At 42.9% G+C, this 27,996-nt stretch overlaps 1 protein-coding gene across 1 annotated transcript in view; it reads right to left on the bottom strand.

Moving 5' to 3' along the window:
• The window catches only part of cdc14ab (cell division cycle 14Ab), a 113,441-nt gene that overhangs the window by 46,482 nt on the left and 38,963 nt on the right, over positions 1–27,996 (bottom strand). Inside the window, exons 7-10 of the mRNA XM_073063391.1 lie at positions 16,153–16,215; positions 15,246–15,333; positions 9,212–9,442; positions 6,399–6,537 (exon numbers count right to left, since the gene is read on the bottom strand). Of these exons, the coding sequence (XP_072919492.1) occupies positions 6,399–6,537; positions 9,212–9,442; positions 15,246–15,333; positions 16,153–16,215 (521 nt within the window). The remainder of the gene's footprint in view (positions 1–6,398; positions 6,538–9,211; positions 9,443–15,245; positions 15,334–16,152; positions 16,216–27,996) is intronic.

Genomic DNA, 27,996 nt, shown 5'->3' on the forward strand with positions numbered 1-27,996 from the left:
ACTTCTGGCTAACGTTCAGTCTCTGGACAACAAGCTGTGCGAACTGAGAGCCAGCATCTCCTACCAACAGGAAACAAAGGAATGTAACCTTTTGTGCTTCGTAGAGACCTGGCTGACAGAGGAGATAACAGACCACACGATCGAACTCTCTGGGTTCCCCCTGTTCCAGGCGGACAGTTCAAAAAACATCTCTGGGAAGAGTAAAGGAGGAGAGGTATGCTTCATGGCCAACAATGCTTGGTGCGGCCCCCACAATGTGCATCCCGTCAAATCCTTTTGTTCCCCAGACCTGGAATACATGGTGCTGCTGTACAGACCAAGGGAGTTCATGGCTGTTATCATCACAGTGGTGAACATTCCACCGCAGTCTGATACTGACCTTGCTCTCAAAGGACTGTACGAGATCATCAACACGCTGAAAACTGCACACCCAGAGGCTGCCTTCATCATCACTGGTGACTTTAACAGAGCATCGCTGATGAAAGTCTCTCCAAAGTTTTGTCAGCACATCAGGTAGGCACTCATGGAGATAACACACTTGACCACTGCTGCACTCCCTTCCACAATGCTTACAAAGCTCTCCTTCGCCTAGCTTTTGGAAAATTAGATCACTCTTCGATCCTGCTTTTGCTGACATAACAGGAAGAAGCTGAAACAAGAGGCGGCCATAGTTAAAACCATCCATTGTTGGTCCAATGAATCAGTCTCCATGGTGAAGAACTGCTTCAATGATGGCAACTGGAATGTCCTCCATGATGAGGATGTCTCCAAGTTCATGGATGGAGTCATAAGCTTCATCCAAAAGTGCGTCAACAATGTTGTCCCCCAGAAGTCGGTCAGGGTCTTCCCTAAACAGAAACCCAGATCAATAGTTCCATGCAAGCAGCACTTACCGTGCAACACAGAGCTTATGCTGCTGGCAATCAGCAGCTCAGGAAAAGTAGCTACAATCTGCACAAAGCTATCAAGGCTACGAAACAACAAGGACAAGATTGAGTCAAGATTCACAATGGCATGCTGTCGCACTCACCTGAATAATAAGCAAATGCTCTGAGAGGCTGGTCAAGGACTACATCTGCAGCATGCCCAAACTGGACACACTACAATTCACCTACCGACCGATGACACAATAGCCTCTACATAACATCCTTAAACATCCGGAAAAGAAGGATGCTTATATGAGAACGCTCTTCTTGGACCACAATTCAGCATTCAATGCCATGATTCCATCAGGCTCGACAGGACCTCAGCCTTGACTCTGCCTTGTGCAGCTGGATCCTGGGCTTCCTGTCAGATCACCACCCCTGTGACTCTCAACACAGGAGCCCCTCAGGGCTGTGTACCAAGTCTCATCCTTTACATCCTGTATACCCATGACTGTGCTGCCACCCACAGCTCTAACCTGCTAATTAAATTTGCCGATGACAATACATTGATTGTGCTAATCTTAAACAATAACAGTGGCCTACTGGGAAGAAGTCATCTCTCTGACACAATGGTGTCAAAAAAATCTGTTCCTCAGTGTCATAAAAACAAAGGATCTGGTTGTGGATTACAGGAGGAACGGGAGATGGGCTAACCCCTAATGACATCAATGGATCTGGAGTTGAGAGGGTGAACAGCTTTTAAGTTCCTCATCATTCACATCATCAGGGACCCCATGTGGTCTGTACATACCAGCTCTGTGGTGAAAAAGTCACAACAGAGCCTCTTTCACCTCAGATGGTTGAATAAGTTTGGTATGGGCCCCCAAATTCTAAGAACTTTCTACAGGGGCACAATTGAGAGCATCCTGACTGGCTGCAATACTGCCTGGTATGAGAACTGTACCTCTCTCAATCAGGACTCTGCAGACAGTGGTGCAGACAGCCCAGTGCATCTGTAGTTGTGAACTTCCCATGATTCAGAACATTTATACAGATAGGTGTGAAAAAAAGGGCCCGAAGGATCATTGGGGACCCAATTTGGAGCAAGAAGGCTGTGAGTGAATGGCTGACTTCTGGAGCAAAGGCAGTTTTACTACTTGGGGTAAAAGAGAGGCAAGACTATGACATCAGCAATAGAGCGCAAAAGGTTTAAAAAAGACTGCCATATCCAGCAGGCAGTGGAGTGAGAGGCAGCACGGTGATAGGGCTTTGGCTCAATGGGCTTAGGCAGTAACAGGACGAGGCGAGGTAGGTCTACCTGTATTATTTGAGGAAAGGAGGAAGTATGGGTGTGAGGCCAGTTTTCTGTGCTCTGTGCCAGATGTGGGTGATCCTGGAGTCTCCCAGCATCCCATATCCGTACCCGGTGTGTCGAGCTGCAACTCCTAAGAGACAGAGTTAGGGAACTGTGGAGAATGCTGTTAGAGAATGCAGTGGAGGATAAATGCCTGGCTGAGGGATTGGAGCAGGGGGCAGGGATTCAGATTTCTGGATCATTGGGTCCTCTTTTGGGGCAGGTGTGACCTGTACAAAACGGATGGTGCGAGAGGGAGGATAGGCAGGTGATAGAGAAGGGACGCGCTCACACCAAAGGTTTGAGATGTGTCTATTATAACGGAAGGAGTGTTGTGAACAAAGCGGATGAGCTTAGAGCATGTATCAGTACTTGGAGCTATAATGTGGTGGCCATTACAGAGACTTGGATGGCTCAGGGACAGGAATGATTACTTCAAGTGCCAGGCTTTAGATGTTTCAGAAAGCAACAGAGGTGGGGGCGTGGCACTGTTGATCAGAGATAGTGTTACTACTGCAAAAAAGGTGAACGCCATGGAGGGATTGTCTATGGAGTCTCTGTGGGTGGAGGTTAGGAACAGGAAGGGGTCAATAACTTTACTGGGTGTTTTTTATAGACCGCCCAATAGATGTTCCCAGGGAAAAGTACAGAAGAAGTGTGGCAAATGTTCAGGGGATATTTGTGTGGAGTTCTGCATAGGTATGTTTCAATGAAACAGGGAAGTTATGGTAGGGTACAGGAACCGTGGTGTACAAAGACTGTAATAAATCTAGTCAAGAAGAGAAGAAAAGCTTACAAAAGGTTCAGAGAGCTAGGTAATGCTAGAGATGTATAAGATCATAAGGCTAATAGGAAGGATCTTAAGAAGGAAATTAGGAGAGCCAGAAGGGGCCATGAGAAGGCCTTGGCGTACAGGGTTAAAGAAAACACCAAGGCATTCTACAAGTATGTGTGAAGAGCAAGAGGATAAGACGTGAAAGAATAGAACCTATCAAGTGTGACAGTGGGAAAGTGTGTATGGAACTGGAGGAAATAGCAGAGGTACTTAATGAAAACTTTACTCTAGTATTCACTATGGAAAAGGATCTTGGTGATTGTAGTGCTGACTTGCAGCAGACTGAAAGACTTGAGCATGCAGTTATTAAGAAAGAGGATGTGCTTGAGCTTTTGGAAAGCATCAAGTCAGATACGTCGCCAGGACCGGATGAGATGTACCCCAGGCTGTGGGAGGAGAGGAAGGAGATTGCTGAGCCTCTGTTGATGATGTTTGCATCATCAAAAGGGATGGGAGAGGTTCCAGAGGATTGGAGGGTTGCAGATGTTGTTCCTTTATTCAAGGGAGTAGAGATAACCCAGGAAATTATAGACCAGTGAGTCTTACCTCAGTGGTTGGTAAGTTGATGAAGAAGATCCTGACAGGCAGGACTTATGAACATTTGGAGAGTCATAATATGATTAGAAAGTCAGTATGGCTTTGTCAAGGGCAGGTTGTGCCTTACGAGCCTGAATGAATTTTTCAAGGATGTGACTAAACACACTGATGAAGGAAGAGCAGTAGATATAGTGTATATGGATTTCAGCAAGGCATTTGATAAGGTACCCCATGAAAGGCTTATTGAGAAAGTAAGGAGGCATGAGATCCAAGGAGGACATTGCTTTGGGGATCCAGAACTGGCTTGCCCACAGAAGACAAAGAGTGGTTGTAGACGGGTCATACTCTGCATGGAGAATGATCACCAGTGCTGTGCCTCAGGGATCTGTTCTGGGACCCTCGCTCTTCGTGAGTTTTATAAATGACCTGGATGAGGAAGTGGAGGGATGGGTTAGTAAGTTTGCTGTTGACACAAAGGTTGTAGCTGTTGTGGATAGTGCGGAGGGCTGTCAAAGGTTACAGCGGGACATGATAGGAAGCAAAACTGGGCTGAGAAGTGGCAGATGGACTTCAACCTAGATAAGTGTGAGGTGGTTCATTTTGGTAGGTCAAATATGATGGCAAAATATAGCATTAATGGTAAGACTCTTGGCAGTGTGGAGGATCAGAAGGATCTTGGGGTCCGAGTCCATAGGACACTCAAAGCAGCTGCGCAAGTTAAGTCAGTGGTTAAAAGGCGTATGGTGTATTGGCCTTCAGCAATCATGGAATTGAATTTAGGAGCCAAGAGGTAATGTTGCAGCTATATAGGACTCTGGTCAGACCACACTTAGAGTACTGTGCTCAGTTCTGGTCGCCTCACCACAGGAAGGATGTGGAAGGCATAGAATGGATGCAGAGGAGATTTACAAGGATGTTGCCTGGATTGGGGAGCGTGCCTTATGAGAATAGGTTGAGTGAATTCGGCCTTTTCTCCTTGGATTGTCAGAGGGATGAGAGGTGACCTGACAGAGGTGTATAAGATGATGAGAGACATTGATCATGTGGATAGTCAGAGGCTTTTTCCCAGGGCTGAAATGGTTGCCACAAGAGGACACAGGTTTAAGGTGCTGGGAGTAGGTACAGAGGAGATGTCAGGGGTAAGTTTTTTACTCAGAGAGTGGTGAGTGCGTGGAATGGGCTGCCAGCAACGGTGGTTGAGGCGGATATGATAGGGTCTTTTAAGAGACTTTTGGATAGGTACATGGAGCTTAGAAAAATAGAGGGCAATGGGTAAGCCTAGTAATTTCTAAGGTAGGGAAATGTTTGGCACAACTTTGTGGGCCGAAGGGCCTGTATTGTGCTGTATATTTTCTATGTTTCCATGTTTTTAAGCCACCCCAACCACAATCTGTTCTAGCTTCTACCATTCAAGAAAAAGTACTGCAGCATAAAAGCCAGGACCAACAGGCTCAGGGACAGCTTCTTCCACCAGGCCATCTCACGCTGATTTGAGTGTATTTCTATGTTACATTGATTGTTCTATTTATCATAAATTATTATGAATTACTATGATTGCACATTGCACATTTAGACTGAGACATAATGTAAAGATTTTTATTCCTCATGTACGTGAAGGATGCAAGAAAGTCAATTAAATTCAAAGGTAGCAGCACAGTACAAGTCACTATTTCTATATCATACAAACCATGCTTTAAAGAGTTAATACAGCTGGTTCTCCTTATCCGCGGGTTCCGCATGTGCGGATTCATCCAACCACGGATCGGGAAAACCCAGAAGTTCCGTCTCTAGCACTCGTTGTTTGAGCATATACAGATTTTTTTTTTCCCCTTGTCATTACGCCCTACACAATACAATATAACAACTATTTACATAGCGTTTACTTTGTATTAGGTATTATAAGTAACCTAGAAATGATTTTGAAGTTGGCAGTCCCCCAGAGTAGAACGAGTTCCGTTCCTGAAGTCTGTCTTTAAGTCGGATTTGTATGCAAGTCGGAACAGGTACATCCGGTATCATTTAGCATCAGTTAGTCAAAGGTTTGTCTTAGTATATAGTATATATTTTACCTTTTTATGCATATAAAGCACTTAGGAAACATATGTATTTCAATAATTAAACCACCGCATTGCTTAGTAATAATTATAGTTTTCATCGGTGCAGGGCCTTTCACATGCACCATTATTCTCACTTTATCCTTTAAAATTGTTCTGATTGTTCACTGACTGTAGCCTAACACTTCTCCAATGACCAATGGTGTTTCACCTCTTTCCAATTGCTTTATTATTTCCACTTTATTTTCAATCGTGATCATTTTCCGTCAAGGGAACAGAAACACTGTGGATTCAGCAGCAGCCATGGGCGGCAGGTCCTGAGCTCCCCCGGGTCCTAAAGTCCACCCGCAATGAGACAGGTTAAATAAGGGACTTGAGCATCTGTGTTTTTTGGTATCCGCCGGGGTTGGGGGTCCCGGAAGCAATCCCCCCCATGGATAAGGAGGGCCAACTGTATTTCATTTCATTCTTATGAAGATATTTTCCAACTTCCAAATAATCTAAGATAAAGGCTTTCAAAGTACAGTATAACTGAAAATTATTACACTCATCAACATAAAAGTGACTTGTATCTGAAGTTGCAATTATTCATCCTTTAAAATAACTCATTTTTAGCAGACTTGCAGCAAATTTCAGTAGTTTTCTTTTGACTCCATTGGGTGCAAGATTACTTGCATTATCATAATGCACAATAATACCTTCTACTGTGCAATATAAAGTATTTTATATTCTAAAATAAACTTGTCACTTACTCCTCCAAGAAGTGCTGCTGTGGACCAATTATAGATCCTGGTCGGCAAATTCGAATCCATCCTATGGCTTCTGCTGCAGTGAATCTGTAGTGTTTCATTATGTAACATGCTATCAGTGTGCCCGTTCTTCCTAAACCAGCTGAAATGAAGAAAAATTTGTTAGGGTTTTTACATAATTACATCAACGTCAAACTTCCAATAAATAAACAAACACTAAGTATGATCATGATCTGGAGTCACTTCACCTTTGTGAAATATTTATCTTATGAATTAAGTTGGCCTGGCCACATACACAGCAACAAACACTGACAGGATAATTTTGGTAACATTTGTTAAATATTTCTTAAATACATGACAATGAATGTATGATTTATCAAGATTGGAGAGCAATTTAGCCAATTACTTGGATCCAGAATAGTTTGAGGTTTAGTAAAGCAGCTGTTGGTACAATTCACTATTTACTTCCAAGTGAACAGAAAATGTACTTCTCTATCTTAATTAAAATAAGGTGCATTTTATCCATTTTACTCATGTTAATAAGGCACAATTTTAATACCCATTATACATTTAAAAGTTATGATATTTTTAAATTTAAAATTTTTATTTGAATGGAAGAGTGTATTTATTATTCAGTGTTATTTAGTGCTGTGTATAGTATGCTAAAATGAATGCTAAATAAATGCCTGCATCTTCACAGATTATCAGCAAATCTGTTAAATTATTGCAAACTACTCTGATATGAGTTGTGGGATGATTGTTGACTTAGTTATGGGGAAATTGTTCATGCTCTTCTTTACATTGCATTCTAATATATTTCAGTGCTCTTCGAAGGGTGATATTTGGAGAGGTATAATTTAAAAACCTACCCACTCAAACTATACAACATTCCCTCAGCATCAGTCCGGATTATACGATTCAAAAATCAGGTGAATCAGAGCAGCAATAGTACTGAGGTAAGCTTCACAAACTAGCTCAAATACACTTGCCTGTTTTGAATTCTTAAAGAGACTAACTATTTCTGTTAGTTGTCAGGACTGAATAGTTTGTACGAAAATATATCCAAGAAAAGTATCTTTGGTGGAGCAGAAATACTTCTTGTATACTCTCTGTACACAGTGTCAACTGTCATACTCACACAAAGTTATGAAAATATTACATATTATTTAGATTGAAACAAATCTATGTAAGACTTCAGGATTAAAGGATGTCCTTTTAGAACAGAGAAATTACTTTAGACAGAGGGTGGTAAATCTGTGGAATTTGTTGCCACGAGCAGCTGTGGAGGCCAAGTCATTGGGTGTATTTAAGGCAGAGATAGATAGGTTCTTGATTAGCCAAGGCATCAAAAGCTATGGGGTGAAAGCAGGGGAGTGGGGATAACTGGAAGAGTTGGCTCAGCCCATGATTGAATGGCAGAGCAGACTTGATGGGCTGAATGGCCTACTTCTGCTATATCTTATGGTCTAAATGTAATAATCCATCAAGCTGATGTTACTGTAGACAAACTTTTATTCAATTCCCATTCTGTTAGAATCAAATTACAATAATGACCCTACAAATCCTTTCACTTTTGCAAAAGCACTTGAAAGATTCTTAACTGTTCTATGTTGGTTTCTTTCCATTAACTGTCACTAAACTGGGAAAAAAAACTTTCTAACCACTACCCACCCACCCAATCACTAAAGAGATTCTTTTCCTTTAGCCTAGAAGAATTGGTAAACCTGGAAAAGGAATTACCGTGTGATAAAGTGCAGGTTTAGAAAGATTCCATTGTGAAAGCATCATTTTCAAGTAAAACAAGTTTTATGTAGCTTTTAAACTAACTTGTAATTCTATGATCCTACTCAATCAATTTTCACTACATTTGTGATTAAGTAGGTATTATATATTCATTTCACACTAGTAAGAAGGAAAATTAATCACGTAAAATGAAACAATTGTGCATCTTTGCCAATGTTTAAGACCAAATTGAATTAAGGCTTTAGTGCCCATTGAATTGTATAGCACAAAATAGGCCATCTGGCCCACCATATCCAACCCCAGGCCATTTTTTTGCCGACTTAAACTAACCCCATTTATCTACATTGTATCTATACTCTTCAATGCCTTGTATATATAAAAATGACCATCTAAATGTCTCTTAAAAGTTGTGATTGCATTTGACTCCACCACCTCTTCTTGCAGCAAGTTCCAGATTATCAGCTGCTCTATGCAAATAAAAATTCCCTTCATATCCTCTTTAAAACTTCCTTTCATTTTAAACTGTATTTTGTATTTGATATTACTATCATAAGGAATCAATTCTGACCACTTGCCCTACAACTCTTACAAGCTTATGTACTTATATTCAGATTTTGACTCAGCCGGCTTTGCTCCACGGAAACCAAACCTGCCTATCCAATTTCTCCCCATAACAATTCCTTATCAAGGCAACATCCTGGTGAATCCCAGTGTAATTTTACCCTTCTCTTAGTGTAGCAACCCTGTGTAAGATCAATTACACACAATGTTTTAGTTGTTAGGTTTATCTTGTTACATGGTTAACATGTTCTTACATTCTTAAATGCCAAAACCACACCACATTCAAATCATTCATTATTCGAAATGGGCATAAATGAATAGCCAAGCAGCTGGCACATTTAAGCACATTGAACAAAGCAGTGCAGAATGCCTTATATGTACTGAAAGAGCAGCGTCAACAAGTCTTTGGAAAGATTAAGGGCATAATGGATCTGCAAAGTAGAAGACTGGTGAGGAAAAAAAAAATCATAATAGCTGTTGGAAAATTAATAGCATTATTTCATTGGCTATACCTTTACAATGTACAGCAATAGCACCTTCCTCATTCTCACATATTGTTAAAAATCTTTTCACAATAGAATCACTTGGTGTACTTCCATCAACAAAGAACAGGTCGTGATGTGCAAACCCAGCATCCATGAAGCGTTTAGCATCATAAATTTTCTTGTTAAGTCTTATGATTGTGGTAACACCGTGTTTCCTGAAGTATGGAAAATAGGCTTCTGGCGCATGGAGAGGATAACCTAAGGATTATTGAAAACAATATTTAATTAATCTCAATAAGCACAACAAAGAAATAAAAGAACAAACCCCCAACCCTATTCTTGTCATTCAATAATATTGTGATTCATTTTTCCCCCCTACACCAACAAATTCCAGCATGACCTCATCTTAGCAACACACACAAAATGGAGGAACTCAACAGGCCAGGCAGCATCTATGGAAAAAAGTACAATGTTTCAGGCTGAAACCTTTCAGCAGGGCCATACTCATAGATACTGCCTGGTCTGCTGAGATCCTCCAGCATTTTGTGTGTGTTGCTCTGATTTCCAGCATCTGCAGATTTTCTCGTTTGTGATTTGTCAACCTAATCTTGCTCTTTTCATTAATATTTTTAAAAATCTATTAAAATATTTATAAATGAGAAATATTTTTAATATTTTCCTATTTCTTATAAAGGCACCAGTAGATTAATTGGTCTTGAGAGAACTAATTCATTCAACTGGTAGGTTGAATTAAAAACTAAATCACTAGAAAAGATATCAGATTAAAAAATCTTGATCGTTCCCAAAGGTCCTTCGTGATAAGAAATTGCTTACCTGATTTAATAAACAAGATACCCAAAAGCCCAATATTATGCACTTGACACAAGTCATTTCACTACAAAAATCATAAGACAACATTTGTCTTATGAAATTTGCCACTGACTTTTCCTAAAGATAAACCATTCCAAGTCATAATTAGAAAATAAAATAGGAATGTTTTTACTTAATCCAAAATCCCAAAAATATATTCTTGTGCCACCTTACTGTATAAGTGATTTACAATTACAAATTAAAATACAAGGCCCTGGCAGCAATAGAACAAAAAGCTCAAGCACAATTTCCTCAAATACTGCCTGTGTAAGTTTTCCTATAATCCAGATTTTTCAGACAAACAGAATAAAGAAAGGAACTTTCACTAGGATGTTATTAGCAACTGATCATTTTTGAAAACTGAACACATTTATTTATGCAGTAGCGCCACCTCTTGCCCAAAAATTCCTTTTAAAACTATAATCAGTCAATCATAAATTACATAAAATAAATCCAATTTCCAGTAAATTGTTGATAAAGAATACAGTGTGGCAACCCACTTTCTGTGAACCAGCTCACAAATAGCCAGCGCGCGGGGGGAAGACTTTGGTAATGCACCTCTGACGTCATTTCCGCCCGGAGAGGGCAGGCGCTAGGGATTAAATGCCAGCGCCGCAAAGTTTGAATAAACTAGTCTCCAAACGACTTACTGACTGCGTGTCGTTATTTCAGCGCTGTGTGTAGCACATCGCTACATTGGTGACCCCGACGGTCCAAACGGGATTTGGACCAAAGATGACCGACTTCATCTGTTCACGCAGTTTCGCTAAAACTGCCGACTTTCTGGACGCTGCGACCACGCGTGTGGTTTAGCCAAGCAGAAGCCCAGTTCCAGATTCAGCAGATATCCTCTGATTCCACGCGTTACTACCACGTGGTGAGCGCCCCTGACCAGGAGATGGCCGCCCAGGTTGCGGATTTCATACAGTCGCCCCCGGAAGAAGGCAAATATGAAGCATTCAAAGCGCTGCTCATTGGGACCTTTGGCCTCTCACGGCGTAAGCGAGGTGCCCGCCTGCTTCACCTGGACGGTTTGGGAGACAGACTGCCGTCAGCATTGATGAACGAGATGCTGTCCCTGGCTGACAGACACAAGCCCTGCCTCATGTTCGAGCAAGCGTTCCTAGAGCGACTGCACGAGGACATACATCTGCTGCTGGCCGACGCAGATTTCAGCGACCCCCGGAAGGTAGCGGCCCGGACAGACGTGCTGCGGAAAGCCAAGAGGGAGAGTGTGGCGTCTGTCGGTCAGATTACCAGGCCACGCGCCCAACAGCAGATACGACCAGGCATGGCAGGGGGGCGCACACAACACAGAGGCAGGAGTGAGGAGGCCAGTGAACAGTGGTGTTTCTACCACCAGCGGTGGGTCACAAAAGCCCGCCGTTGTCGCTCGCCCTGCAAGGGCCAGGGCCAGCTGCCGCTAATGACTATGGCGGCTGGCCACCAGGACAGCCTCTTGTACGTCTGGGACAAACAGTCGGGATGCCGCTTCTTGGTCGACACCGGAGCGGAAATCAGCATCTTGCCACCAACTGGGTACGACACCCACAACAGGAAGCCAGGACCCACCCTGAGGGCCACAAACGGCAGCACAATACGGACCTACGGCACCCGCACAGTGCAGCTGCAGTTCAGCACCAGCCGGTTCACGTGGGACTTTACACTGGCCGCGGTGGCCCAAACACTCCTGGGGGCAGACTTCTTGCGAGCTCACAGCCTGCTGGTCGACTTGCAAGGGAAAAGACTGGTACATGCCGAGACTTTCCAGACGTTCTCCCTGGGTGAAGCCAAGTTGCCGGCTCCACATCTGGACTCCATCATGCTGTCGGACAATGAATTCACCAGAATCCTGGTGGACTTTCCATTGATTCTGGCACTGCAGTTCACGGCAGCCATGCCCAGACACAGGGTACAGCACCACATTCTGACCCAGAGACTACCCCTCCATGCCCGCACACGAAGGCTCCCCCCGGAAAAGCTCCTCCTGGCGAAGGAGGAGTTCAAGAGGATGGAGGTATTGGGGATCGTACAAAGGTCCAACAGCCCATGGGCCTCCCCCCTGCACATGGTGCCCAAAGCAGCTGGGGGTTGGAGACCATGTGGTGACTACCACAGACTGAATGAGGCTACCACTCCAGACCGCTACCCTGTGCCGCACATACAGGACTTTGCAGCAAACCTGCACGGGGCAAGAATCTTTTCCAAAGTAGACCTCGTCCGGGGATACCATCAAATCCCGGTGCACCCTGAAGACATCCCCAAAACAGCACTCATCACCCCATTCGGCCTGTTCAGAGTTCCTCCGAATGCCGTTCGGCCTGAAGAATGCCGCACAGATGTTCCAGCGGCTAATGGACGCGGTGGGACGCGACCTGGACTTTGCGTTCATCTATTTGGACGACATCCTTATAGCCAGCAGTTGTCGTCAGGAGCATCTGTCACACCTCCGCCAGCTCTACTCCCACCTGAGTGATTTCGGCCTCACGATCAACCCGGCCAAATGCCAGTTCGGTCTCAATACCATCGACTTCCTGGGCCACAGGATTACCAAAGACGGGGTAACACCTCTGCCCGCCAAGGTAGATGCGATCTGCCACTTTGCCCGGCCCAACACGGTCAAAAGCCTGCAGGAGTTTGTTGGTATGGTGAACTTCTACCACCGTTTCCTCCCCTCAGCAGCCCGTATCATGCGCCCTTTGTACACCCTGATGTCGGGTAAAGGCAAGGACATTACTTGGGACGAGGAGGCCGCGGCTGCTTTCGTTAAAGCCAAGGAAGCCTTGGCAGATGCTGCGATGCTGGTGCACCCCAGAACGGACATTCCGACCGCCCTCACGGTGGACGCATCCGACACAGCAGTCGGTGGGGTACTGGAGCAGCTCATCGACGGGTGCTGGCAACCCCTGGAGTTCTTCAGCAAGCACCTACAACCACCTGAACTCAAGTACAGTGCTTTCGACCGGGAGCTGTTGGCACTGTATCTGGCAATCCAGCATTTTAGGTACTTCTTAGAAGGCAGGCCGTTCACCGCATTCACGGACCACAAACCGTTGACCTTTGCGTTCACGAAGGTGTCCGATCCCTGGTCGGCTCGCCAGCAGCGACATCTGTCCTACATCTCCAAGTACATGACGGACATCCAGCATGTCTCGGGAAAGGACAACGTTGTGGCGGACGCACTCTCCAGACCAGCTGTCCAGGCCCTGTCCCTGGGGGTGGACTATGCAGCACTGGCGGAGGTGCAGCAGGCAGACGACGAGATGCCCAGCTACAGGACCGCAGTCTCGGGTTTGCAGCTGCAGGACTTTCTTGTAGGCCCAGGTGATAGGACCCTCCTGTGCGACGTGGCTACCAGCCAACCTCGCCCCATCGTCCCGGCAGCCTGGAGGCGGCGAGTTTTCGACTCCTACATGGTTTGGCGCACCCATCTATCAGGACAACCGTCCGGCTGGTCTCCAGCAAGTTTGCGTGGCACGGACTTCGCAAGCAGGTCAGTGAATGGGCCAGAACATGCGCGCAGTGCCAAACAGCCAAGGTGCAGTGGCACACTAAAGCCCCACCGCAGCAGTTCGAACCCACCCACCGGAGGTTCGGCCACATTCATGTGGATATCGTGGGCCACCTACCAGTGTCCCGAGGAGCGCGGTACCTCCTAACTATGGTAGACCGGTTCATGAGGTGGCCAGAGGCGGTCCCGCTCACCGACAAATCTGCCGATACCTGCGCCTGAGCACTGATCGCAACCTGGGTAGCACGCTTCGGGGTACCGGCCCACATTACCTCTGACAGAGGTGCCCAGTTCACCTCCAGCCTGTGGTCGGCTGTGGCCAGCCTGCTGGGAATGCAGCCTACACCACACAACTGCCTACCGCCCACAGTCGAATGGACTGGTGGAACGCTTCCACCGTCACTTGAAGTCGGCTCTCATAGCCCGCCTGAGAGGACCTAATTGGGTGGACGAACTTCCCTGGGTCCTGCTTGGAATTCGTACTGCGCCCAAAGAGCATCTGCATGCCTCGTCGTCCGAGTTGGTGTACAGTGCACCCCTGGCCGTCCCGGGAGAGTTCATACCAGCCCCAAGGGGGCAAGAGGAAGAACCTGCAACAGGCCTGGACAGGCTAAGCGAAAGGCTTGGCAACCTGGCCCCCGTACAAACTTCACAGCACGGATGGACCCCGACCCATGTACCCAAAGACCTGCAGAACTGTAAGTTTGTGTTTGTACTAAGGGGCGGACACCGGGCACCATTACAGCAGCCGCACGAGGGGCCATTCAAGGTGATCAACAACAACGGGTCCACGTACGTTCTGGACATTGGGGGGAGAGAGGAGGTTTTCACGGTGGACCGACTCAAACCAGCCCATGTGGACTTGGCGCTGCCGGTCGAGGTTCAGGCACTGCGAGGCAGAGGCAGACCTCCCAAACAAAGGCTGATCCAGACTGTGGACATTGGGAGGTGTATCGCCGGTTCTGGGTGGGGGCGGGGGGGGTGGAGTTATGTGGCAACCCACTTTCTGCGCAGGTGAACCGGCTCACAAATTGCCAGTGCGCGGGGGGAGACTTTGGTAATGTACCTCTGATGTCATTTCCGCCCGGAGAGGGCGGGCGCTGGGGATTAAATGCCAGCGCCGCAAAGTTTGAATGAACTAGTCTCCAAATTACTTACCGACTGCATGTCGTTATTTCAGCGCTGTGTGTATGTAGCACATCGCTACAACAGCAAACATACCAAAAGAAAGAATTTCACAACTTTTACTACAAGCTCTAGCTACAATCTAGTCTGGTATTTTAGATTTGCATCTAATTTGAGATGTAAGCACACAATAAATTTAACACAATCAGAAACCATGGTACATAACCTAGATTCTGTGAGTGAGGGTGTGGCCAACCAAACATAAATTTACACTGTAACGTTTGGTTAATTAGTTCATCCCATTTTGATTTAAGAATAAACATAAATACATATTTAAAAACATAATTTTAGATTAGCTTCTCACCACACATCTGTGTTCTGTAAACAGCAGCCTTTTCACAAGATATAATAAAGAAGCACCACAATGCAAAATGGTTTTGAAGATTTAAGGCCAAATTTGAGCAGTATTCATTAATTTTCAAAACATTTGCAAACTGAGCATAAAGTATTATATAAAGCAAAATATTAAAAACTCCTTTAAAATATTATCCTCACCATTTTCAATTTTGCTTTTTGAATGAGGTCCACTAAAAGCCAGAAATTTGCCATTGATGATCCAGTTAATATCACCATTTTCGACACGCTACAGGAAAGAAATGTTTATTATTAAAAAGGCCAAGGCAATATTATTTTCATCTCTCATATGAGAGCAGCCAACCAGAAGGTACACACAAAGATAAGATGTTGTCCATCACATGTATACGTAGGCCAAGGTATAAATGGCAACATTCCGGAAATACAAGGAAATGGCTTGGGTGTAAGAGGTTGCGAAAGATGCTAAAATTGCATGTCTTACTGGATCACTGGCTTTCACTTATTCTGTAGACAGTGATAAGATACACAAGATGTCTCTTATTAATCAATGCCCCAACATTCAGGGGTGAAGGAGGAAAGACAGTGGGTTGCTATAACATCAGAAACAGATTACCAGCCAATTATGGACTTCTGTTTGTAGAATCTCAAATTCAGATTGCCATACTTCAGTAGCAGCTTTTGTATCCTTGTTTGCAGTATCTTCTTCAGAAAACTACATCCACCACTAATTTTCCAACCTATTTATTTATAGAGATACAGCACAGAATAGGCCCTTTGAGCCATGCTGCCCAGCAATCCTGATTTAATCCTAGCCTTAATTACCAGACAATTTACAATAATCAACTAACCTAGCAACTGGTGCGTCTTTGGACCTTGGGAGAAAACCTGAGCACCTGGAGAAAACCCACACAGTCACAGGGACTGCATACAAACTCCTTATAGGCAGCAGTGGGAATTGAAACCAGGTTGCCTGTACTGTAAAGTATTGAGCACACCACTACACTACTATGCACTTATTTGATATTAATTCAGTACGCAAAAGATTTTTTTTTTCTTTTTAAAAACAGAAAACGAAAGGGAGGGTTACCTCATAGTGTTCATACTCATCCACGTCAAATTTTTCAAAATTAAGAAAGCCATGTTGCAAGGCCTGAAAAAAAACAGAATTGAAAGTATTATTGTACTTCTTAACTAAAATAGGCACACTACTTAAAAAGCAGTGTGACAAATATCTTAAGCCCAATGAATTAAAGTATATAGCCTACCTGAAATTCTTTTGCTTCTTTGATATGCATTATTATTCACAATTGGGGATAATTTGCCTAATGCAGCATGAAAACTGTATCACAGAATTTTAAACAAGTATATTGTCCTATTGTTCTGCCATTACATGGAACCCATTTGCTCCAAATGATTGTTTATTTGCATCTTACAGTGGACAAATCATACCATCTGTGACCAGAACATACAATCTAGATTGACATTTCAATATAATATGTAGGGTGTCCTGTATTAACAAAGAGTTCATGGGATTTTAAACTAAAGTTTTAACTTCTTCAGTGAATGCAAAACATCCATTGGTACTTTTTGAAAAACAATCAAAATTAAAATGTATCATTTAATTACTTTAACTGCTACTTGCACATGCACTTTGGAAGTATTTTTCTGGCTTTCACAGCCAATGATTGTAAAACAAGATTTTTTTTTTTGTTGAGATAGTGCTTTTAACTTCTCAACAAATAGGCTAAGCTTTCAATTTCTTGTGGGTTTACCAATAATTTGAAAAGTCACCATTAGGAAGCAAACCTCTACAAAACATACCTTATGTGGACAGCCACAATAAAACATCAGTTGAGACTATTTGAATCCCTTCCTACAAAAAAAATACTTCCAGTCATTTAACACTTTTCACAGCCCTTAGGAACCCAAGCATGTAACAATTCATTCTAAACTGCACATGGCTGCATAAATGACAAATAACAAATCACAAGCTTGTTTAAGAGCAAATATCCATTTTGGTGAAATGCACACTAATGCTAGAAGAACTCAGCAGGTCAGGCAGCATCTATGGAGGGGAACAAACAGTTGACGCTTCAGGCTGAGGTCCTTCATTAGGTTTGATGAATCCTGATAAAAGGTCTCACCCCAAAAGGTCAACTGTTTATTCGCCTCCATAGATGCTGCCAGTGCTGCTGAATTCTCCAGCATTTTGTGTGTGTTTTATTCTGGATTTCCAGCATTTGCAGAATCTCGTGTTTATTCTTTTTAGTGTTATTTATTAGGAGAAAAACATTAGCTAGGATTTCAAAACATCCTAGATTTAAAATGTTCACTGGGTGTTATTTGAAGTGCAGTTATACCAATACATTCTTAAATGCACATAACTTACAGGAGACTCAGTATGGCAGCTTCAAGGTTAAATCACATTGTGCCCTCATATGTTGTAAGGACTGTATCATTATTTTGCTAGTAAATATTGTCATACCTTTTTAATGGTCTCGTATAGAAAAGTAAAATTTTGTATTTTAAAAGCGAGTGAACTCCAATTAGACTGCTGTCTTGTAGAACATCTTTCATTAAATCACTGACCAATGTGAAAAGGCACTAGGTGATGTGTCTCCAGAAGAATTCAAGACAGATTGGGAGAATGGGCAAAGAAGTGGTAGATGGAATATAGTGTAGGGATGTGCATGATCATGCACTTTGGTAGAAGGAATAAAGGCATGAATTATTTTCTAAATGGGGAGAAAATTTAAAAATCAGAGGTGCAAAGGAACTTGGGAGTCTTCGTGCAAGATTCCCTAAAGGTTAGCTTGCAGGTTAATTTGGTGGCAAGGAAGGCAAATACAATGTTATTATTGATTTTGAGAAGACTAGAATACAGAAGGAAGGATGAAATGCTTAGGGTTTATGAGGCATTGGTTAACTACATTTAGAATACTGTGAGCAGTTCTGGGACCCTTATCTAAGAAAAGATGTGCTAGTGTTGGAGAGGATCCAGAGGAAGTTCACAAAAATATTCTCAGGAATTAAAGGGTTAACATAAGAGGAATGTTTAGTGGTTCTGGGCCTGTACTGGTTGGAGTTTAGAAGAATGGGGGGGGGGAGGGGGGAAGAGAGATTCCATTGAAACCTATAAAATATTGAAAGGTCTAGATAGAGTGGAGATAGAGAGGATATTACCTATAGTTGGGAAATCTAGGACCAGTGGGCACAGCCTCAGAAAAGAGGGACACATAAAGAACAGAGGTGAGGAAAATTTTCTTTAGCCAAATTGTGGTGAATCTGTGGAATTTATTGCCACAGACAGTATATTTAATTGGAGGTGAATGGTTCTTGATTAATCAAGGTGTCAGAGATTACAGAGAGAAGGCAGGAGAATGGGGTTGAGAAGGATCTATATTTATATAAATAAATAAATAAGAATCAGCCTTGATAGAATGGCGGAGCAGAATCGATCAGCCAAATGACCTAATTCTAATCCTATGTCTATGACCTTATGGTCTACTCACCTCATTTTCACACTGGATGTCCAGTATCTGTACACTCTATTAAGAAGCCCTTAAAGCTCTCTGCTTCTTTCTTGGCAACAGACCCAACCAGTTCTCTCCACCACCACCCTCCCATGTCTGGTGGAACTGGTCTTCAAACTCAACTATTTCTTTAGGCCCCTCCCACTTTCCCCCAAACTCATGGTGTAGCTGTGGGCACCAGCTATTCTGTGTCTTTTCATTGGCTATGTGGAACAGTCCATATTCAAAGCCTTCCCTGATAATCCTGCCTCACCACCATTCAGGATGCTTCCTGACCTGCTGAGTTCCTTCAGCATTTTATATGTTTTGCTCTGGATTTTCAGCAGCTGCAGAATCTCTTGCTTTTATGATTATTCATAGAAGTGCAGAACCATATGGTCATTTTCACTGATATTTCTCTTTTATTTCAAAAAATAATTAATATAGTCATAAAGTAATGCAACAGAGAAATGGGCTTTCAGCTCATACACCTCTGCTGACCATTCTACCTATCCACACTAAAACCCATTTTTCTAGATTAGGTCCATATCCTTCAAAGCCTTGTCTCCTTGTCAGATTGTATCTAGCTCCACCACCTCCTCTGGCAGAGAGTTCCCCTTGCCTTCAAATTCCCTTTAAAATTCTTTTCCCTCATTAAATTCGTGCCCTCTTATTTTTGATACCTCTCCAAGGAAAAATATTTTGTCTAGCTGCTCCATCTAGGCCTCTTATAATTTTATATCTATCAGGCCACCCTTCAGCTTCCTTTGCTCCAGAGGAAAAACAAGTCTTGCCCATCTTATGAAATAGTCCTGTCTACTTCAGGGGAATGGGGTTGAGAAGGATAATAAATCAGCCATGATGGAGTGGCCAAATGGCCTAATTCTGCTCCTATGTCCACACCCTTAAAACATTGCACATCAAAAACAACTAAGTTCCTCCACCGTTTAATCAATTGCCAACTTAGGATAAAAGCAGTCAAAATACAAAAAAAAATCCAATCACTGATTAAAATTTTTCATGCCAACCTAACAGATATTAAGAGTTGGTGACAAAACACTGCATTTTCTCAACATAACAACATAACCAAACATTAGCTAAACTCTTTAATAACTCATTGATGCCTTTTAAGTGTGGGAATTTTCTCATAGTGATGTACCAAACAAATGAAGTTAGCAGTACCAACAAAATTGCTACCAAAATAAAAATACAAAATACTCAGTGAGATGGGTTTAATATGCCAAAAAGTCTTGTAAAATGCTTTAGAGAATTTGTAAAAACATAGGTATTCTTAGGTCCTTTCAACAAAAATGCAATTCTCACCCTATACTTAGGGTAGAATTTGGGAGTACTGCATCTGGTTTTATTTCTGTCACAAAGTATGAAAGGTTATGGCTCTGATACAGCACTAGAAAGAGCACTAGAATTATGCAGTCTTATGATGTTTAGAAAAATGGAAATTTTCTCCAGATGTGGAATGGCAGATTCCAAAATTACACGACAGATATTTTTGGGATGGAGCATGGGAACAGATGCTGTATATGGAAAAGGGTGGTGTTGTTGAGTGGCTCACTGAGCTGGCTTGTTAGCTTACAGACGTTTCGTTACCCAGCTTGGCAACATCATCAGTGAAACTTTGAATGAAATGTTGGGGGTGTGTGTGCATGCATGTGGGGGTGGGGGTGGGTGTGTGCGCGCGCACGCCATTTCTATATGCAACTGACATTCAAGCAATCAATGGATCATATTGGAATCTCTGCAATCTTACCATCAATGATAAAATACAATTAAACAGCTAAGGAGGTGGTGCCAAGAATATGCCCTTCTGCAAAGCTGGCAAATCAGCAGGCTAAACCACATCTATAAGATACAGGAGCACAATTAGGGATTTTGCCCAGGGATTTTGATCATAGCTGATCCATTTTTCCTCTCAGCTCCAAACTTCTGCCTTCTCCCCGTATCCCTTCATGCCATAACAATCAAGAATCTATCAACCTGCCTTAAGTATACATAAGGACTTGGCCTCCACAGCTACTTGTGGTAAAGAATTCCACATTCACCGCACTCTGGCTAAAGAAATTCCTCATCTCTGTTCTAAAAGGACATGCCTTTATTTTGAGGCCGTGTCCTTTGGTGTTAAACACTCCCACCATAGGAAACAACCTCTCCATGTCCACTCTATGAAGGCCTTTCACTATTCAATAGGTTTCAATGAGGTCACTCCTCATTCATCTAAATTCCAGTGAACACAGGCCCACAGCCATCAAACACTCTTCATATGACACAGCACTTAATCCTGGAATAATTTCTGTGAATCTCCTTTGAACCCTCTCTAGTTTCAGCACATCCAAAGAGAACTACCTTTGTGGGTCCTTCACCACTTCTTGCAGCAATACCCATGTTGTTACTAACATTATGGGGCCTCAGGAAAAGTCATTGTTGTGTGATTTTGAACCACCTCTTCCCAATGGCTGCAGATCTGCTCCTGAATTGCTGTGTAGATGTAGTTCCCCGAAATGCACAATGGATACTATTTTCATTGTGCAACAATTCCAGGGAAAATGAAGGTAACAGCATCAACCACTCCAGGTGATCTTTTCTGACCTCAGCCTTTCAGTCCATTACTCAGGAAGATTCTGTAATCCTGCTCAAGTTCAGCTACCCAGAAATATTTGCCTCCATTTTACATTCAAAACCTCACTACAGACAAGTGAGGATACTGACCTATAGGTTTGACAGAATCATGAAAATCAGTGTTGAACAAGGCTGTCTTTCTTACCACAATTTATGCTGCACCTCCTACGAACATGCTGTGGGTATGGATCTATTCTTTAGAACAGGAAACTTTGACTAGAGTCTATACTACAGACCCTAAGTAACCCAAACCTCACTGGTCAAGTTGCAATGTACAGGCAATGCGTACTTGTGCATATTCAGAGGCTCAGCTTCAAGACATTATTGACCTGTTACTAAAGTATACAAGAGGAAAAGCCTATACTCAACTACCACAAGATAAACCAGCCAGCCCCCAATGCAGCACACTGCCCTAACAGTAAAATACAAACCACTTCACATATTTAGGTACCCATATCTTGTTGAAGGCAGACGCAATGATGAAGTTGATTATTTCCTGCAATGTCTTAACACAACCATCAGCTGATTAAGGAAAATGGGTTCTGAAGATGAAGACTAATGCTTGGTATTGCAAGGTCTACTGGACAGCAGTAATCTTGTCCACTTGTATGCTTCTTTGCATAGGACCTACAACAGGAACTTAAGACATCAGCAAGATGGCACTAACTGTCGTTGCTAAATCCTCTACATTCAATGCCGTATCCCAAGCCAACATTTCCAAGATCAATGCCTGCAGTTGGCTACACAGGCAGGCCAAACTTGTCACATACACAACGCCAGTCTCTCAAAAGAGAGTATACCAAGCCCTATCATGGGAAGGGGTCACAAAGCAGGCAGATTAAAAAAAAAGTTTAAGGAAGTGTTTAAGTTGCCTTCAAGCAATGTAATAATCCCCACTGATGAACTTTTGGGAATCTTTCTCCTATAATGACTCAAGTGGCAGAGCAGAATTTAGCATAACATTGTGAATGTTATGCATTAGTTGTGGCAAAAGGAGCATTCCACCTCACCAACTACCCAACCACTCCCTCAGATACCTGCTGTCTCATCTACCAGAAGACTGAGGTTGTAACACCTGCCTTACTAGCCATCCCAGACCTATAAAAACCAGACTGGAAACAAGTCATCCTCAAAATTAGGTATTTCCTAAGGATGTACTAAGATAACATAGCATTCAATTAAGTTATAAACTGCCAAGAACCCACCATCAACATCCTGAAGGGTAGGAGTGGGGAAACCATTGACTAGAAACTCCATGGGCCAATCACATGAACACTGTAGCTACAACAGCAGGTCAGAGGCAGAGTAAACTGGAGTGCCTCACTTCCTAATAACCAAAGTTTTACCAACATGTACAAAACACAATTAGAAAGGATGATAGAATATACTCCATTTACCTGTAAGCATGTAGCTTCAAAAGGATACTCAAAAAGCTTAACACTACCCAAGACAAAACATTGCAATTGACCATCACCACACTGAATGTTCATTCCTCTCCCAATGCACAATTGTTGCAGTGTGTGACATTTGCCAAATGCTCTGCAGTTAGTCATAAGACTACAAGACATAGGAGCATTATTAGGAGATGTAGGAGTCAATGATTTGAATGATGGAATTGATTGCTTTGTTGCAAAATTTGCAGAAGATATGAACATAGGTGGAGGGGCAGGTAGTTGAAAAAGTAGAGGCTACAGAGGAACTGAGACAGATTAGGAGAATGAGCGAAGAAATGGCAGATGGAATACAGTGTCAAGAAGTATGTGCAATCTGCTAGAAGAAATTAAAGGGTTGAATATTTTCTAGAGAGAAAATACAAAAACCTGAGGTGCAAAGGGACTCGGGAGTCCTTGTGCATGATTCCCTAAAAGTTAATTTGCAGGTTGAATCTTGGTGAGGAAGGCAAAAGCAAGGTTATCATTCATTTCAATAGGACTAGAATACAACAGCAAAGATGTAATGTTGAGACTTTATAAAGCACTGGTGTGCCCTCACTCGGAGTATTGTGAGCGGTTTTGAAACCCTTATCTAAGAAAGGATGTGCTGACATTGGAGAGGGTTCAAAGGCAGTTCGCAAAAATGATTCTGGAATTGAAAGGCTTGTCACATGAAGAGCATTTGATGGCTCTGGACTTGTATTCACTAGAATTCAGAAGAATGAGGGGTGACCTCATTGAAATCTATCAAGTGGTGAAAGACTTTGTTAGAATGGATGCGGATGTATTGAGGATGTTCCCCAGTAGGAGAATCTAAGACCAGAAGACACTGCTTCAGAATAGAAGGGTGTCCTGTTAGAACAGAAATAAGGAAGAATTTCTTTAGCAAGAGAGCGGCGAATCTATGGAATTCTTTGCCATAGGCAGCAGTGGAGGCCAAGTCTTTATGTGTATTTAAGGCAGAATCAATTATTTCTTGATTGGTCAGGGCTTGAAGGGATATGGAGAGAAGGCAGGAGATTAGGGCTGAGAGGGAAATTGGATCAGCTCTGGCGGAGCAGACTCAATGGGCCAAATGGCCTAATTCTGCTCCTACGCCTTACTGTCTTATAATCTGGCCATTCGAATCTACTCTGCCATTCTATCCTGGCTGATTTATTATCCCTCTCAACTCCAATCTCCTGCCTTCTCCCCATAAACTTTGACACCTTGACTAATCAAGAACCTAACCACCTCTGTTTTAAATATATACAATGACTTGTCCTCCACAGCTGTCTGAGGCTATGTCCTCTGATACAAGACTTACCTACTATAGGAAACATCTTCACATCCACTCTATGTCTTTCAATGTTCGATAGGTTTCAATGAGATCACACACCCCACTCCCCCACCCCCCCATTCTTCTAAACTCCAGCGAGTACAGGCCTGAGCTATCAAACAACTCCTCATATGCTAAGCCTTTCATTCCCAGAATCAGTCTCGTGAACCGTTTCTGGACCCTCTTCAATGCGAGCACATCTTTTCTTAGATAAGAGTCCAAAACTGCTCGCAGTACTCCAAATGCAGTCCGACCAATGCCCCATAAAGCATCTGCATTATATCATTCTTTTTAATATTCTCATCATCTTGAAATGAATGCCAACATTGCTTTTGGCTTCCTTACCACAAGTTAACATTTATGGAATCCTGCACAAGGACGCCAACCTCTGATTTTTGAATTTTCTCCTTGTTTACAAAATAGTCTACACCTTTACTCCTTCTACCAAAATGTATGACCATACCTGTCCCTGCACTAGATTTCATCTGCCACTTCACTGCCTATTCGCCCAATCTGTCCAAGTTCTTCTGAAGACTCAACACTATCTGCCCCTCCACCTGTCTTGATATTGACTGCAAAGTTGGCAACTAAGCCATCAATTCCATCATCCAAATCAAAATCGGGTTTAATATCACTGCGTAATATCATCAGAATTTGTTGTCTTTGCAGTAGCAGTACAATGTGTACAGTGCAAAACAATGTTAACGCTCTGGCTCACATTTTTATTGCTATACTACGGGTATTTCATTTTAGCAGTCTGTTCTGTTTTCAGCCTGTTTGGGTTATTGCTGAAGATAAGGGATGCTGAGGAATGTGCGTCATCCAATTAGGAAAGTTGGTCTTGTTTTTTTTTTTGTTCGGCTGGAGAGGAAGAGACAAGACGCTGGGGAGAACTGTTTGTAGGATTCAACCCAGTGGGAGACCATGATTCGATAGAGCCAGGCGCCGAGATTGACTGGGGATCAGTGAATATGAATTTTGGGAAGAGTTGAGATCCAAATTATGCACATTTGACTGTTTAATTATAATAGGCCCTTTTTGGGTTTTTTTCTTTACTAACCCTTTAAGTTAAGATTCATAAATAAATAAGTGTGTGTATGCACACACGTGCATACATGAAGACACACAAAAATCGGATGGCAGAGGAGAACCGGCTGTTCCCGATTCATTGAATGTGTGCCTTCAGGCTCCTGTACCTCCTTCCTGATTGGAGCAATGAGAACAGGACAAGTCCTACGTGATGAGGGTCCTTAAAGATGGATGCCACCTTTTTGAGGCATCACTCCTTGAAGATGTCCTGAATACTATAGAGGCTAGCATCCATAATGGAGCTGACTATGTTTACAGCACTCTGCAGTTTACTTCAATCTTGTGCAGTAGCACCCCCCTACCCCCAGCAGACAGTGATGCAGCCAGTTAGAATGCTCCCCTTAGTACATTTGTAGGAATTTGCAAGTGTCTTTGCTGATATGCCAAATTTCCTCAAGCTCACCAAAGACACTCACAAATATTAGCCACTGATGTGCCTTCTTTGACACTAAACATGAAAAGCAGTCGTCCCAATACTGACCCCTGTGGAAAACCACGTCACTGGCAGCCAACCAGAAAAGGGCCCCTTTATCAGAATCAAATACAGCATCACTGGCATATTTCATGAAATTTGTTAACTTTACAGCAGCAGTACAATGAAAAACATGATATAGAGAAAAATCTAAGTCACATTAAATATATGTCTATTAAATAATTAAGTTATATTAAGTAGTGCAAAATAACAAAAATAAAATAGTAGTGAGGTAGTGTTCATGGGTTCAGTGTTCATTTAGAAAATGAATGGCAGAGGGGAAGAAGCTGTTCCTGAATCGCTGAGTGTGTAACTTCAGGCTTCTGTACCTACTTCCTGATGATAACAGTGTGAAGAGAGCATGTCACAGGTGGTGGGGGGATTCTTAATGATGGACACCACCTTCCTAAGGCATTGACTCTTTGCCAATCATGACTCAGCCAATCTTCTATCCTTGCTAGCATCTTTCCTGTAATCTCATGGTCTCTTATCTTCTTAAGCAGCCTCATTTACTGCACCTTGTCAAAAGCCTTCTGAAAATCTAAGTGCAGAACATCCACAGACTCTCCTTTGTTTATTCCTGTCAGTTAATTCCTCAAAATAATTTCAGACTTGCCACACAAATTTTCCCCTTAAGGAAACCATGCTGCCTTTGTGCTTAAATGATATTACCTCTTACTAAGAGAAATCAAGTGACATATGAACTCAATGCCTTCTATGCACACTTTGACTGTCAACACAGAGGATAATTCATGAACTCCCACAGCCCCAATGACCCTGTGACTTCAGTCTCTGAGGCTGACGTGAAAGCATCCTTCAGGAGGGTGAACCAACAGAAAGTACCTGGTCCTGATGGGATACCTGGTCAAGTACTAAAGACCTGTGCTGATCAATTAGCTAGAGTATTCACCAACATCTTTAACCTCTTGCTTCAGCCGTCTCAGTACCCACCTGCTTCAATCACATCAGTGCCTAAGAGAACATGGTATCCTGCCTCACTGACCCACATCCAGTAGCATTTACACCAACTGTGATGAAGTGTTTTGAGAGGTTGCTGATGAAATACATCAATTCCTGCCTGAGAAGCATCCTGGATCCACTCCAATTTGCCTATAAGCACAACAAGTCCACAGCAGGTGCCATTTTATTGTCTCTTCATGCAGCCCCAGAACACCTGGACAGCAAAGATGCATATATCAGGATGCTCTTTACTGAACTCAGCATTCAATACCATCATCCTCTCAAAACTAATCAATAAGCTTTAAGACCCTGACCTCAGTACCTCTTTGTATAATTACATCTTTGTTTCCTTACTTGCAGGCCGCAGTCAGTTCAGATTGGCAACATCTCCATCAGTACAGGTGCACCACAAGGCTATATGCTTAGTCCCCTGCCCTAGTCACTTTATACTTATGACTGTGTGGCTAATAACAGCTCCAATGTTATATTCAAGTTTGCTGACAGCACCACTGTCATTGGCCAAATCAAGTTGATGACAAATCAGCATATAGGAGGGAGACTGAAGATGTGGCTGAGTGGTGCCACAACAACCTGTCACTCAATGTCAGCAAGACCAAGCAGCTGATTATTACCTTCAGGAGGAGGAAACCGGAGGTCCCGAGCCAGTCCTCATCAGGGGATCAGAGAAGGAGAAGGTCAGCAATTTTAAATTACTCAGTGTTATAATTTCAGAGGACCTGCCCTGGGCCCAGCACGCAAGGGCAATTACAAACAAAACATATAGCTCCTCTACTTCCTTACAAGTTGACAAATATTCGGCATGACATCCAAAACTTTGACAAACCTCAACAGATGTGTGATGAGTATACTGACTGGCTGCATCATGGCCTTGAATGGAAAACACTATAATATGTAGTAGTAAATATGACCCAGTCCACCACGTGTAAAACCTTCTCTACCACTGAGCACATCTACACAGAGCACTGTTACAGGAAGAGCCACACCATCCCCTTTGCCTACTTGCCTGTCCTTTTGATACAATGTGCATCCTTGGATGTTAAGCTCCCAACTATGATCTTCTTTCAGCCATGACTTACTGATGCCCAAAACATCCTACTTGCCAATTTCTAACTGAGCTACAAGATAATCTACTTTATTCTGTATATTGCATGTATTCAAATATAACACCTTTATTTCTCTATTCTTTGCCCTTTTCGATTTTGCCCACAGGTTATACTTCAACTCATCCCACCAAATACAATGCTCCTATCATCTGCCTGACCTTTCTCACTACACACTGCATCTATTGGATACCAACTGCCCATCTTCATCCCTATTACACTGTTCCCACCCCCCTGCCAAAATAGTTTAAACCCTCCCCAACAGCTCTTGCAAACCTGCCTGCAAGGATACCGATTCCCCCTCAGGTGCAGGTGTAACCTGGCCATTTTGTACAGGTCATACCTACCTCAGAAGAGATCCCTACAATCCAAAAGTCTGAAACCCTGCCCCC

Source organism: Hemitrygon akajei, chromosome 12 (assembly GCF_048418815.1).
Source record: "Hemitrygon akajei chromosome 12, sHemAka1.3, whole genome shotgun sequence".
NCBI lineage: Eukaryota > Metazoa > Chordata > Chondrichthyes > Myliobatiformes > Dasyatidae > Hemitrygon > Hemitrygon akajei.